Below are 14952 nucleotides of genomic sequence, written 5' to 3'. Positions count from 1 at the left end.
GAGATTTTTTGGGACTACAAGCTACACCTTGCTGTGCTTTTTACACATCTGGTAACACTCATCTGGGAACACATTTTAATAAAAAGTGTAAAGTGTATCAGAAAAAATTTACATTTGTGAGTGAAATAATAAGATATTTTACATTGAATTACATTACATTTGGCAGATGCTTTTGTCCAAAGTGACTTACAATAATGGTGTACATTTACTAATAGGAGCCTGTTCTGTCTGAAAATCGCACTGAAAAATTGTTTTTGTCATTGCTGGAATAGTTCGGTGGGGTTAGAGAAAAAGAGCAGTCTGGTGCAGCTTGAAGTTTCCTGTGCGCCCTGTTAGAATGCCTGGTGTTATTTGAAAATCAGCACAACCAGACTGACTTTTAATTCTGTGCGTTGGTGTGAAATGAGGGGGTTTGCCGCTCAATTGAAACTCTCAATTGTTATTGCTGAGATCATTATTTTAGTAATGAGTTTAGTAGTATTGATTTGATTTTTGTAGTATTTATAGCATGTGTCTCCATTTCTGGGAGAGAAGAAACAGCTTGCATTTGAAAACCTTCAAAAATTCTTCTTATTTCCAAACCAGGGTCAGTGCTCAAGTACGAATATTTGACTACCACTCCATTCACTACTTGAATAAGTATACATATTAATCAGATTTGTTCGTGCCTACATTCTAACTTGTTTTGTCAAATAATTCTAAACTTCCCTTTTCATCAGTTGATCTTTGATTTGAGTGAAAACTGATTAAATAAAAACACTAATGCAGTTTGCTGTAGTTTTGTTATAAAAATGTAATATTATTCATGTGTCTGTTCATGTGTGATGTAGATTACATGCCTATTAGGTTGAGAGGAGGAGAGGAAATCTGTTCTGGGAGGTTGGAGGTGTATCATAATGCTGAGTGGGGGTCTATATGTGCTGATCTGTGGGACATCAGGGATGCTCAGGTGATCTGCAGGCAGCTGGGTTGTGGGCCGGCGCTGAGTGCTAATAGAAGAGCTGTTGATGGTTCTGGTGGAGGAACTATCTGGATGAACAGAGTGAAGTGTAGAGGGAATGAGATTCACCTGTGGGACTGTCCTCATTCCCTGAAGATCCACACTGGCTGCTCCCAGAGTGCTGGAGTCACCTGTGCAGGTGTGCGAGAACATTTTTTAATCTAGTATTAACTTCTCTTAAGATAACTATGGTTATGTTAAGCAGTGTACTCTGTATTTCAGTCAGGTTCAATATTATTATTATTGTGCTCCTCTGACCTGTAAAAGGGAGAATAGCATTTATATTATGGCTGATTTAGGCTCACAACACTGATAAATACACTAAGTAACATTGGCAGACAATAATGCAACAATATTTTTGAAAATACCTACAATATTACCATATCAGCCATATACTTCTTTTGTTTCAAAGACAATAAACACAAAAACAATAAATACCATTTCTTAAATAATGCTGCTCTAATCTCTTTCTCCTTCTGTAACCTCTTTTTCTTGACCATTTTTATGATATTTCTTTCAGACATATTTGTCACATTACCTTTTTCATCTGAAACAACTACAACTTACACCACAGGTACTCTTTTAATTAGTTCCTTTAAGTTTTTTTTTAAGTTTAAACAACACTATGCAGTGTTCAACAGTGTTTTTATTCTGTGTTTTCAGTACCAGCACAGCTAACAGAGAAAAAGACAGTCCCTCCTTCAAAAAATCTATCATCTAATTTTCCATACATCTATCCAGTGTCTCTCCTGGTTCTGGGATCTGTGCTCTTCCTGGCCTTAGTGCTTCTGGTTGTGCTGTTTTATCAGAACAGAGTGCTCAGGAGAGGTAGGGAGATTTAGAGATCATCTAAAATCCACTTTCTGTACTTTCTCTAATCATCATTAGTCCTTCAATCTGTCATCAGTCTTCTCTTCTACTGAACTGACTCCATGTTTCTTTCTTTCTCTCTCACAGTGATTTCTAAGGCGAGGAGGAAGACTCTGCTTGAGGCAGTCTATGAAGAGATTAACCATAAATGTGTCACTAACAGATATACTAAAAGAGGTAAATTATATGTAGAGAGTTTCACTGAAGGCAGTCTTCACACAGTATGTAAAGTGGATCTAAGGTCAGATATCAAATAGCAATTCTGAGTGTTTAAATGACTATAAATCAATTGTAGCATTGTTATCTTATCTTACAGGTTCAAAATAATATGTGTTACTCCACTGACTATAATAGGAAGAATTACATATCTGTTACTATCAATTCAGGCCTGTACTGCTGTTAAAAAGCAGAGGAAAGGGATGGGGTTTGTTAGCCAACTTTCCCATTTCACCTTAAATGGTGCAAGAGACAGCAGAGGCTGCATCATTTAAGGCGGAACAGAACAATTAAATAAAATGAAAGCTAATCCAAGCTCCCCATAACAGGAATTAAGAAATTGACAATTGTTCCTTAATCACCAACCTTTCTGAAGACATACAATGCCATAAAATTAGCTAGGTTACTGAACCTTAGTGCTTCTGATGACGTATCTGGTGCATGAAGTGTTGTCCCAATTCTTATGGGGAGGATTTCACCCTTTACACTCAAAGAATGGTTGGGGTAAGTGGTAGGGCCATGGGGTGAAATGGGATTGGGCTTAAAGCCTCATCTCATTTTCAGACTTACAAATACATTTTTTTGCTGTAGATTTTGATTAAATAATTGAACTTTGGCATTCTGACTGTTCTGATCTCCTTTAACAGGAAGTTTTATCTCTGAAGATCAGCATTCAGGATATGAGGACGTAGATGAGGAGCTTCTCTCAGGTAAGTTGACATATACTGAATGTGTGTTAGAATTTTTAATGCAGAAGAAAAAACATATATATATTTTTTGTTTTATAGAAAAAAGTTCCATGCAATATGTGTAGGGTTCTGAAGTGTTTTAGCAGTTAGCATCAGGCTTCAGGCCGATAAGACTCACCCCTGAACGGGAAAATAGTGAGCGTGGTTAGCGGGTAATGCTAATGCTAAATTCAATTTATCTTTGACTACTCCATTATATCCATGTCTGGCACAAGTTAAAAACAATGTCTTGCCTACTGTACAGTTTGTAATAGTGATTTTAGGATTGCCCAGGGGTAACTACAGGATTGCAAAAGGCATGTTGAGGTGAGTTAATATCCTTTGGTGTGTGGGAGTTTTTTTTTGTTTTTTTTTTAAAGGGACACACTTTGATTTGTCAACCAGTTCTGATCGCAGAGGGCGACAGTACCAATACATTGAAAACCCCTTAGTATTTTAAAAGTTTGAGTCTTTGAGTAACAGTGTCTTGCTGCCATCATCCTGATGCTGCTGTGCTGCAATGCATTTTTTAATTTTTACAGAAAACTATGGCGAGGTCTATGATGATATCATACCTGCTGAAGAGAGCCCACACATTACAACAGGTTTGGATATTTTAATACGTACGATTTATTGTGGACACATGGTAAACATGCAAATTATATTTGCTTTTCACCTTAATCAAAAATATATCTATATATGTCTGTGCAGCATACATTATTATGGTTTTCTATATTATGATAATAAAGTGTGATTTTTTCACACCTATAAAGAATGTGTCTTCTTTTTTTTTTCATTTTTAAAAGCACACTGAGCAACATGTTTCAGTTAATTAATGCATTTCATACTGTTTTAGATAAATAAATTAATCATTACAGAGAGAATAAAGGTTTTCTCAACCACCCTTGTGGTCCCATGGGCTCACAAGTTCCTGGCAGCGCCAGAGTCGGCCCGTTTCTCATTATAGATTAAGCAAGTTTGGACTCTTGTACTTTGTCAGAACGAACTTGGTAAGTTCGGCTCACGAGTGCATACTCCAGAGAACAGGACTTTTATTTTGTAATTGGAACTGCTGTGATCAGTAGAGTAGTAGGTGCATCCTTAGATGCATTTCCACAAACATACCCTACACCCGCCTCACAGGGCAGACAAACCGCCTTTGTTTGGTCCATCGCTCACCAGCCTTGCTGTAGTTCACAGGGAACCCACAATATTCCCACACTTAATCAGAGTTTCTGTAATCAGGATTAAAACTAGTTTTATATACTCTGTAAAAGCATGAGAAACACAAAAAAGTTGTTTGTATGTGTAGTTAAAAGAAACTGTGACTTATCTTCATGGTGGATGTTATGTGTTTGGATCTGCTGTCTGCAGGTGCAGCTTTAATGCTGTATTTTGTGTGTTTACTCTCTCTGAAGTTTGTCTCCAGAAGGTAGCTGACTTTGTACCTTCCTTTGCCCATAGACACAGACACAGACACAGACACAAGGAGGTGGAGCTGTGTTAATTAGTGCTGACGCTTTTTAAAAATATGGCGAAATGAAAAAAAAGCTTCTTCTGATTTGTCACTGAAAATGTTTGATAATTTCCTCTCCTCTTTCTAATAAGGTCATAGTGAGTGTGATTGGCGGCTGTGGGGAATCTCTCTCTCTCTCTCTCTCTCTGTCTCTCTGTCTCTCAGGTTCTTGAGTCTTATCTGGCTGAGTAGAGGTAAAGCTTGTTCTGCTGCTGAGTTGAGCATATATATATATAATATATACAGCATATTTAAACTAACTTTGTGGACTGTATGTATACTGGCCTCTTTTTCTGTTAGGATGTTGTTGGAAAGGCAGTGAATGGTATAAATTCCTTTATCCTCGAAGAACTTAACTACTTTCTCCACATCGGGCCGGGGATTGTCATGCACCGTGAGAAACCACGGACTCACTGCGCCAGCGTAGGGTCTTACAATGGGTTCAAGGATTTCATCTCAATACCTAAGAGCAGGCAGGGTACTGTTGTCTAACCCAGTGTTTCTCAACCAGGGTGCCGCGGCACCCTGGGGTGCCGTCTGGCTTCATCGGGGGTGCCGTCAAAATATTGCGCCTCACGTGCATATTTCCTTTCCAGAGTCAGCTCGTGTCGGGGTGTGTCCCAATTCACAGGCAGCATACTCTGAAGGATGCGACCCACAGAGGCGGTGTATTACTGCGCAGCTGTGACGCAATCTGTCTTCGAATACAGCCTCTGAAGGATGCGGCCCCTAAATTGGGACACACTGTAAAGTTTTTGTCCCCCACGCGATGCACTGCGAGAGTTGTGTGAAGCACTCAGGCTAGCATGGGACGTTTTTTAAAAAGAAGATTGCAGATTCAGATAACTCTGAATCAGAGCCATTAACTTCTTCATCCAGTGGTAGGTCAGCAGTGAGTGTAGCAGAGTATTTCACTCGTTTGAAAAGTCAGCAGGTTTCGCGCTAATCGCGCTAATTGTGACGCGCTATTTTATTTCATATTCCGCCAGCAACACCCCTCGTTCTCACCTGAAGTACTGCGCCAGCTGTACCAAACTGGGGTGCCTTGACATCTCGCATATATTTAAAGGGTGTCTTGATAGAAAAAAGGTTGAGAAACGCTGGTCTAACCTGTAGAGGCCTGGGCATCTACAGGCCTCCCCAGACCATCACTGATCCCCCACCAAACCAGACATGCTGAATGATGTTGCATAAAGTGGCATTTAATTGAAAAGTATATATTTACTTTTTGATCTTACATTCATGTGATTTACACTTTGCTATCATCCAGTCAGCCCATTTTAGTATTGCTATAGAAGTACAAATTAGTGAACTGATTTCTTATGATCTCTAAATGGGAGCTTTTGATGTCCATGATTTGGTTTAAATGTATTTCAGCCTTGTTTGAGTATTATTATTTGAGTATAAGTGTAATTATTCTCTGATTATCAGTGTGTTTGTTTTTTTCTCCACACAGACAGTGTGAGGTTGGTGGATGGTGGGAGCCGCTGTGCTGGGAGAGTGGAAGTTCTTCATAGAGGACATTGGGGAACAGTTTGTGATGATTACTGGGATATGAGAGATGCTGCAGTGGTGTGTAGAGAGCTGGGCTGTGGGGAAGCCATAGATGCACCACGGAGAGCTCGCTTTGGATCAGGATCAGGACCGATCTGGGTGGAATATGCTAACTGTGCTGGATCAGAGTCTTCACTGAAGAACTGTAGGTCGTATGATTGGGGTAGACAGAGATGTAATCATGATGAAGACGCTGGTGCTGTTTGTGCAGGTAAGATGCAAAAAAATAAAACATATTACACAGAGATGTCAACAAATGTGATGAGGCCTGTGTTGGAATGTACTGAATTAATTAAACAACTGTTAGTTGTTTTATATACACCCCTGTAAAAAAACTTCTTTGTAACATGAAAAGTTTAAGCCTGAACCTAAATTCACTTTCATACACTTAATAAATGGATTATTACAGAGGTGGTTTTGAATGCTTTGGTTTAGAATTAGCAACTAAGAAATAATATATATATATTTTTAAAATCCTTGTATTTCAGTTAATGAAAAGTGCAAAATATAAAAATCACTGCCCCATATAATTTAATTCCCTTCTATTCAAATTAACCTCCCAGCCCTCCCAATGCTGTGTGTTAATATTAACGTACATGTTCTCTTTGCTCTTATAAACACATTGTAGAAGTCAGACTGGTGGGCAGATCTCACTGCTCTGGGAGAGTGGAGGTTCTTCATGGAGAGAGCTGGGTCACAGTGTGTGATGCTGACTTTGACCAGCAGGGTGCAGAGGTTGTGTGTCGAGAGCTGGGCTGTGGTTCTCCTGTGGAGGTTCTGGGAGCAGCTGCTTTTGGTAGAGGGGAGGGTCAGGTGTGTTTAGAGGAGCTTCAGTGTAGAGGCAGAGAATCACAGATTCACTTCTGTCCAAAATCATCTTCACTCAAACACAACTGCTCCCATGATAATGATGTGGGACTGGTGTGTGCTGGTATGAGCTAAATGGCTTATGTATTAATTTTGAGATTCAGTCTGATTTTTCAGATTTCTACATCTTTTCCTCTCTCTTTCTCTCTCTGTTGTACAGACAGTGTGAGGTTGGTGGATGGTGGCCATCGCTGTGCTGGGAGAGTGGAGTTTTTTTATAACAGAACATGGAGATCAGTGTGTGGTAAAAACTGGGATATAAGAGATGCTGCAGTGGTGTGTAGAGAGCTGGGCTGTGGGGAGGCTGTATTTAAAAATGTTCAGTTTGGACCAAGATCAGCCTGGATGGATGATGTGAACTGTAGTGGATCAGAGTCTTCAGTGAAGCACTGTAGATCAGCTGGATGGGTGGAACAAATTTGTAATCGACTTGCTGGAGTCATCTGTTCAGGTGAGCTCTCCTAAATCTTAAAATACTTGTCGTTGGAATGTATATCAGTTGTGCACAATTTATTTATTATAGCATTTCTTCCTAATCTGCCATAATCATGACCTACTTTCACCTATATTAACCCACTTTTATTTGGTTAAGACCACTAGATCAGTCACTGTTTGCTCAATCTCAGACCTGGTTTTGCGTTTAAAAAATAATGTGGCAAATTACTGTATAGAAGAAAACTATAAGCTGTAATAAACCTAGTTAACACTTATAATACAGCCTGTTTTAGAGCTTAAGTTCCCATAACTTACAGTGTGATTTCTCTGTATGAACTAGCACATACAAAATACTTACCGGGTCTTACTATAACTTAAATGTAGGTAATAACTTGATATACTAAGTCAAATTATTAAAAAAGCAAATTATTATATGGAGATGAAAAGTGATTTTCACTATAAGACAATACTTAATTATAGAAAGACTATTGCTGTAGGCATGATGGAGAAATACATTTTTGTAATCTTTCCTTTCTGGTAGAAAATAATGGATTTCCATGCAGAAGTCCCATTCACAAAGAAACAGGCGTTAATATTTTTTAGTTAATTACAGTTACACCTTAGTTCAGTGGTACATGGCCAGAGTTTTTATCTTTATATATTTTAAGCAGTTAATTAGTACATTTGTTTGTGTTTAGTGCTTAAACTGTTAATTGACTCCATGTGTAAGCCCACACTGCAGTTTTTCACTGTCATCAGTTCTTCACTAATATTAGTTTCATCGGTCCTACAGTAGAACCCTGTGGAACTTCTTAAGGTTCTCTTTCAAGCATTCATTCGGTATCTCACTATGGGATACGCCCCTCTCGCGTATTCCTCAGAAGCACTCTAACATTACGCCAGCCCTTACTGGCTGGCCAGGTCTGACGTCCGCGGGGGGAGGCACCCCCTATAAAAGCAGGTGCCCGAGCGGCAGAACGTCATTCAAACATCTCTTCTCGCTCAGAAGCGACTCAAGTCGACGCTGCCAAGGAATTACGCTACTGTCCACAGAGCAGAGCTAACCACTCGCTCGCCGGGCGCTAATTCCTAACTACGGCGACATTCGACACAATTAAGATAGGCTTGTCTCCAAACAACTATCTAACCAGTCTGTCTCCAAACAGTGGTCAACACTCAGTGCAACTCGCTAGTCACCAAACTAGAGTACGCTGAACCCTATACCCTGTGCTATCGGCTAGCTTGTCACCAAACATTAGCCTTAGCCAACTACACTTAGCCGGAAAGCTAAGAGTTACTTTAGCTGCAAAGCTAACTAGCAATGGCTTCTCTTTCTCCCTCAGAGAGAGATGAGAAGCTGGGGCGGCTATGCTCATGTGGGAACAATATTTCTGCAAGAGATACTCACCCCTGCTGCAATGAGTGCCTCGGGCTGCAACACGCCCAAGACGCACTAGCCCCCACGGGTTCTTGCATCCACTGCGCCCGCCTGCCCATGAAAAGTCTCCGTCGTCGACTAGCACGCCATGCTAGTTTGACCGATCGAGACCCCATGATGGCGGCGCCTCCAGCTCCCGAGGGTCAACCTCAGGTGTCTGCAGCCAGTACCAGTGCAAACTGGGCCGAGCACATGGATGAAGTATCTCCGTTGCTCGACGAGCTCGGCTGCATGCGCGAGGAGCGGGATGAACTCCTCGACGCGGAGCTGGATTCACTGGACGGTTCGGACAACATCCTCCCCTACGAGGACGATGACGATCCGTTCCTTCCACCGACGGAGGCAGCAATGCCTCAAGCCCCTCGCGAGTGTAGCTCAGGCGCGGAAGGCGAGGTCGGTGGTTCCCCAGCTGCTGGTGCGAGCCTGCACGACGTATGCAAGCGCGCCGCAGGAAAACTGGGCATTCCATGGCCCAGCGCTCTGCCCGAGAAGGCCGGTTCTCGGTATGAAGGCAAGCGCTTACCCAGGGTGAAAAGTATGGAGAGACAGGTTCTTCCGCTATTCCCCGAGTGCCTGGAAGAAATGACCCGCACCTGGCCGAAACCTTTCTCATCGAAAAACCCGGTCCTGGGCGGTGTTACGCTGGACTGCGCAGAAATGGAGGCGAATGGACTGTCCAATCTGCCGCAGGTGGAGCCGCTGGTCGCTCACCACCTCCATCCTGGCCAGAAAGCCTTCATGACCACATCCGCGCCTAGCTTCCCGTCAAAGGCGGACGGATTCCAGTCCTCCATGACCGACAAGGCATACAGATCCGTTGCCCTCGGTGTGCGAGCTCTGAACGCATCGTCTATGCTGATGGCGTATCAGGCTGAGCTTCAGGAGGAGATGGCCGGAACCACGGAGCACAAGCTCTGGGACGAGATGTGCGTGGTGACCGACTTATGCCTTCGCCTACATCGCTGTGCTGTCCAGGCTTCAGGAAGGGCGATGAGTATCATGGTCATGCAGGAGAGAGCGCGCTGGCTCAACTTGTCTAGCCTCTAACACCGCGAAAAAGTCCAGCTTCTGGATGTTGCTGTGGATCCAAAGGGCTTGTTCGGCCCCGCTATGGCTGCTATGCAACGCCGCTGTGAGGAAAAGAAGCGGGAGGGTGAGGCTCTGCAAACCTGTCTGCCCAGGAAAGTGCACCCACCTCCTGCCTCAGCGCCCCGCCCATCCTTTGCACAAGCGGTAGCGCGTGCTCCGCTTGGCTACAGGATTCCAAAGCGACCCACCCCACCACAGCCCAGACCACCAGCAAAACCCAAAGCTGAGAGTGGAGGAGCATGGGGTAACAAGCCAGCTGCACCAGTGGACCAGCACGGAAGCCGACAAGCGCCGCCTCGCGCCCGCCTGGGCAAGAGGGCCTCGCAGGCAACCTAACTCGCTGCCGGGGGAGGGAAAGCGTGTTTGCCAGACACACGCCCCTCTCCCACTGGGGGACCAGTCCCTAGAGCCTGCAGTTGCGGCTCACAGTTCAGAAGTGTGGGACTTTGTTCAGTTCAGAAAACCCCTGTCCACTGTCAAAAACACACTGTGTTCAACAAAAATAAAATTGTACCCCATTGTGCAACCAGGCCACGGGCCGAGGGCACTTCAAAACAAAAATGCCCTATTGTTGAAAAACATAAGGAACACTGTGCACTTAGCGGCGCAGGGCCACATAAGCTCTGTACCAGAGCCGGCCACGCGCGCATGCGCAGCTGCCAGAGCGAGGCAGTGCTGCCCTCCACTAGAGGGCAGCAGTGCTCCACTGGTGGCGCTGCAGCCAGCTGTAACACAGCGAATAGCGCGCTGGCGCGCGTGTATCGCGTCGCAATGGGTGCTCAGAACTGTGGAGAAAGGGTACAGGCTCCAATTTTCACACACCCCCCCTCGATTCTCAGACATAATATGGTCACAGGCGAGGGGAAATGCTGCCAGTTTTCTAGAAGCAGAGATAGCCTCTCTTTTAGAGAAAGGAGCGATTCAAGTAGTACCTCCAACGCAGAGCCGGAGCGGCTTCTACTCGAGGTATTTTATAGTTCCCAAAAAGGGAGGGGGCATGAGACCTATACTGGACCTGAGAGCGTTAAACAAACACCTCAGACAGTACAAATTCCGGATGCTGACTCACTCAGCACTGCTAAAGTTTGTACGCCCAGACGATTGGTTCACCACCATCGATCTAAAAGATGCATACTTTCACATTCCCATTTACCCTCCCCACAGAAAGTTTCTCAGATTCGCCTTTCAGGGGAGGACATACGAGTATATGGTACTCCCGTTCGGCCTCTCTCTGAGCCCGCGCGTTTTTGTCAAATGCACAGAAGCAGCGATAGGGCCGCTCAGGGCGAATGGAATTCGTCTGGCAACGTATTTGGACGACTGGCTTTTGGCTGCAAAGTCAAAGGAAGAAGCCGTGACACACACCGAATACTTAATGAGACACCTCTCATGGCTGGGGTTTCAAATCAACTTGGCCAAAAGTGTGCTGAACCCCAGCCAGTCAGTAACTTTCATCGGACTGTCCCTAGACTCAGTGGCGATGAGAGCTCGGCTTTCCCCAGACAGAGTGGAGGCATTTCAGGCATGCCTCGCCCAGTTTCGAAGGGGAAATTATGTGGAGCTGAGGATGTGCTACAGACTTTTGGGTCTGATGGCGTCAGCATTGGCTGCTATTCCCCTAGGGAGGCTACATATGAGGGGGTTTCAGCGCTGGGTGGCGAAACTCGGTCTGGACCCGCGAATGTACGCACGCAGGAAAATTATTGTGTCAGCTCAGGGTGCGCGGACACTGCGACTGTGGAAGCATCCGCGCTTCCTGTCACAGGGCGCACCGTTAGGCACGATCAGTGCCAGAAAAGTAATCACTACCGATGCGTCTCTATGGGGATGGGGTGCCACCCACGAAGGGAGGTCGGTAAATGGACAGTGGAGTCCGAGCTTACGCTTGGCTCATGTAAATGTTCTGGAGCTCAGGGCAGTATGCCTGGCTCTACGTCATTTTCTTCCGTATGTGGAAAACTCTCATGTGTTGGTCCGTACGGACAACATGACTGTGGTGGCTTACATCAACAAGCAGGGGGGCTTACGCTCCCTACAACTTCACAGGCTAGCACACAGACTGATTATCTGGAGCAATGCCAACCTCCTCTCACTCAGAGCAACGCATGTGCCGGGAGTGTCAAATCGAGGGGCGGACCTACTCTCAAGGGGCCACCCTCGCTATGGGGAGTGGAAACTTCACCCAGATGTGGTGAATATGGTCTGGAAGCGGTACGGTCTCCCAGCAGTGGATCTGTTCGCATCCAGGGAGAACGCACAGTGCCACCAGTTTTTCTCACTGAAGGACAGGGATGCTCCGCTGGGAGTGGACGCCAGTAAGGGCTGGCGTAATGTTAGAGTGCTTCTGAGGAATACGCGAGAGGGGCGTATCCCATAGTGAGATACCTCACTCATGCTATCAGAGAACCGGGGTTATGGTCGTAACCTAAAGTTTCCAAGTACTTAATGCTGTGTGTTAATGTTAATGTACATGTTCTCTTTCTCTTATAAACTAATTTAGGGGTCAGATTGGTGGGCAGATCTCGCTGCTCTGGGAGAGTGGAGGTTCTTCATGGAGAGAGCTGGGTCACAGTGTGTGATGCTGACTTTGACCAGCAGGGTGCAGAGGTTGTGTGTCGAGAGCTGGGCTGTGGTTCTCCTGTGGAGGTTCTGGGAGCAGCTGCTTTTGGTAGAGGGGAGGGTCAGGTGTGGTCAGAGGAGCTTCAGTGTAGAGGAAACGAATCTCATATGTACCTCTGCCAGACATCTCCTTCCTTGAAACCCAACTGCTCTCACAACAAGGATGTGGGACTAAGATGCTCTGGTATGATGAAGTATGTTTGTAAAAGATTTAGATTAGTACTAAACTGTGAGCAATTAGTTTGTAATTACTGTATTTTTTTTATTATTATTGTATTGTATTATTGTTGCCTACTATTTTTCCTCTGTTAATTCAGGTCACACTCAGGCTCGGCTGATGAACGGCTCAGATTCCTGTTCTGGTCGAGTGGAGCTCCAGTACCTCAGTGAGTGGGGTACAGTGTGTGATGTAAGCTGGGATATGAGAGCTGCCAGTGTCCTCTGTGCTCAGCTGAAGTGTGGGAGTGCTGTGGCTGTGTTGGGGTCAGACTGGTTTGGGGAGGGGAGTGGCCGGATCTGGGCTGATGTGTTTGATTGTCAGGGAAACGAAACACACCTGTTAAAATGTCCCATTTCATCATGGAGTCGAACTGCATGCTCTCATGAACAGTATGCTGGAGTTATCTGTAGTGGTGAGATCTTACAGTTGCAGTATAATAAATAACTGAAAGTTTATTACTCCCTCATTTTAAGCCAAGTAATATATTTTTTTCTCTTCAGGTTCTTCTCTGGCGTCTCATGAGGGAGGAGTGCGGTTGTCTGGAGGGATGGAGTGTGAGGGGGAAGTGGAGGTGTTCTTCAGGCAGGACTGGAGGAGAGTTCTGCTGGACTCCTGGAGTGAGTCTGAGGCCTCTGTGGTCTGCAGACAGCTGGGCTATGGTTCTGTACTCAACATCTCCAGCTCCTCTTCATCCAGTCCTGAACACAGCTACATGTGTGTGACGGGTTTCAACTGCTCTGGGAGTGAAGCTCATCTGAGGAACTGCAGCAGCTCACAAGCAGTTAACTGCAGCTCCACAGTACAGCTCTACATCACCTGCTCTGGTAAGCATTGCACAGTTAATATATGTATAATTTTATTTGTATGTATGATAACATGCAAAAGTGCCTCTATTATCCATATTTTTGAACATTTGAGAATAATTATTTGGCAAATATGAGTACATATACACAACACATATCTTGTGAAAGGAGTTTTAAAAAAACATCTTTTGTATTTGTGTAAATTTTAGGTACATCTAACACAGTCCACAGCTCCATCAGGCTGGTTGGTTCTGGGGGAGACTGTGCAGGAAGGCTGGAGGTTTTCCACAGTGGATCATGGGGGACAGTGAGTGATGAATTGTGGGATATTGAGGATGCGCAGGTGGTCTGCAGACAGCTGCAGTGTGGAGTGGCCCTCAGTGCTCCAGTACCGGTACCAGCCCGGTTTGGATCTGGAACTGGACCCATTTGGCTTAATGAGGTGGAGTGTGAGGGGAACGAGGCGTCTCTGTGGAACTGCAGATATCAGCTGTGTGGAGAGGATGAATGTGGACACAAGGATGATGTAGGAGTCGTGTGCTCAGGTACTTCGTATCTTGAATTGCTCAGTTTGTAATGATCTTGTAATCAAGTACCAATGCCCTATCTATGTACAACTGGAGGTACATTTTGAATAAATAAAGAAGAAACTTTTGCACGTTTAAATCAATGTGCATAACTAGCTAGCTATCTTTCTCCCGCCAGAGTATAAAGAGATCAGACTGACTGAGGGCTGTGAGGGGAATCTGGAGGTGTACTGTAATGGAACCTGGGGGAATGTGTGTGTAAATGGGATGACTGATGAAACGGCAAAATTGATCTGTCGAGAGCTGAACTGTGGAAGAACTGGCAGTGAGTCTTGGTCTAAAGCAAGAGTGGAATCAGCTCCTAACTGGCTGGATAATGGAAAATGTAGGAAACATGACTCCACTCTGTGGCACTGTCCATCTTCTTCCTGGGGGGAGAACAGGTGTGATAATCGCAATGAGGTTGCTTGCATTACCTGCTCAGGTAGGCAGATATGATGAGGTGTTAAAGACTTTAAAGAATGCTAGAACTAATGTAGTTTGTAATTGGAATTTCATAATATTTGATTTTTTGTCCTACCACAGAGAATGGAAATACACTAGATTTGACAAATTGGCTGTGTGATTCATCTCCTCATGAGAGACCGTGCTCAAGTAAGAAAACTTATCATTATCAAAATGATCATGTCTTTGATAAACTACATTTTCTTTCTTTTTGACTGCATGTTCTGCCAGCATGCTTTCACTAATAAGCAATTCTTGTCTTTGCTCGCACTGTTTTATTTGTAGTTTGCATATTTTTTTGCACTTTAACATATTTTAGATAACACTTCTACAGTGATATTTTTAACAAAGGTTTAGAGAGGGATTCTGGGTAATGGAGTCCATCAGAGTGTCTATGTAAGTCTGAGGAATTCAGGTGTAGACAGGACAGGTGTGGTGGATGGGGGTGGATAATATGGCCCTAAAACAATATCACGATGTTTCATGGCATTTATCGCGATAACAGTACTCTTGGTGATATGACAAAACACTGAATTAAAGATATTATTTTAAAAATACACTACTGA

The 14952-nt window shown here is 44.3% G+C and overlaps 1 protein-coding gene across 16 annotated transcripts in view; it reads left to right on the top strand.

The window, feature by feature from the left end:
* Positions 1–14952, top strand: part of LOC111197167 (scavenger receptor cysteine-rich type 1 protein M130-like) — a 28467-nt gene that overhangs the window by 705 nt on the left and 12810 nt on the right. For 11 of the 16 annotated variants that reach the window (XM_049475157.1, XM_049475154.1, XM_049475152.1 and 8 more), the window contains exons 2-16: positions 831–1139; positions 1521–1574; positions 1664–1828; positions 1958–2047; positions 2734–2796; positions 3357–3419; positions 5787–6095; positions 6513–6815; positions 6912–7202; positions 12214–12516; positions 12650–12964; positions 13053–13376; positions 13565–13900; positions 14061–14366; positions 14468–14536. In XM_049475157.1, coding sequence (XP_049331114.1) covers positions 831–1139; positions 1521–1574; positions 1664–1828; positions 1958–2047; positions 2734–2796; positions 3357–3419; positions 5787–6095; positions 6513–6815; positions 6912–7202; positions 12214–12516; positions 12650–12964; positions 13053–13376; positions 13565–13900; positions 14061–14366; positions 14468–14536 — 3300 coding nt within the window. Of the gene's footprint in view, positions 1–88; positions 599–830; positions 1140–1520; positions 1575–1663; positions 1829–1957; positions 2048–2733; positions 2797–3356; positions 3420–5786; positions 6096–6512; positions 6816–6911; positions 7203–12213; positions 12517–12649; positions 12965–13052; positions 13377–13564; positions 13901–14060; positions 14367–14467; positions 14537–14952 lie in introns of those variants that run through there. The other 5 variants (XM_049475159.1, XM_049475160.1, XM_049475161.1 and 2 more) reach the window with 5 other exon arrangements.

The sequence above is a fragment of the Astyanax mexicanus genome, chromosome 2 (assembly GCF_023375975.1).
Source record: "Astyanax mexicanus isolate ESR-SI-001 chromosome 2, AstMex3_surface, whole genome shotgun sequence".
Taxonomy (NCBI): Eukaryota; Metazoa; Chordata; class Actinopteri; order Characiformes; family Acestrorhamphidae; genus Astyanax; species Astyanax mexicanus.
The sequence above is the reverse complement of the archived record's forward strand: the minus strand, read 5'-3'. Positions and strand labels throughout refer to the sequence as shown.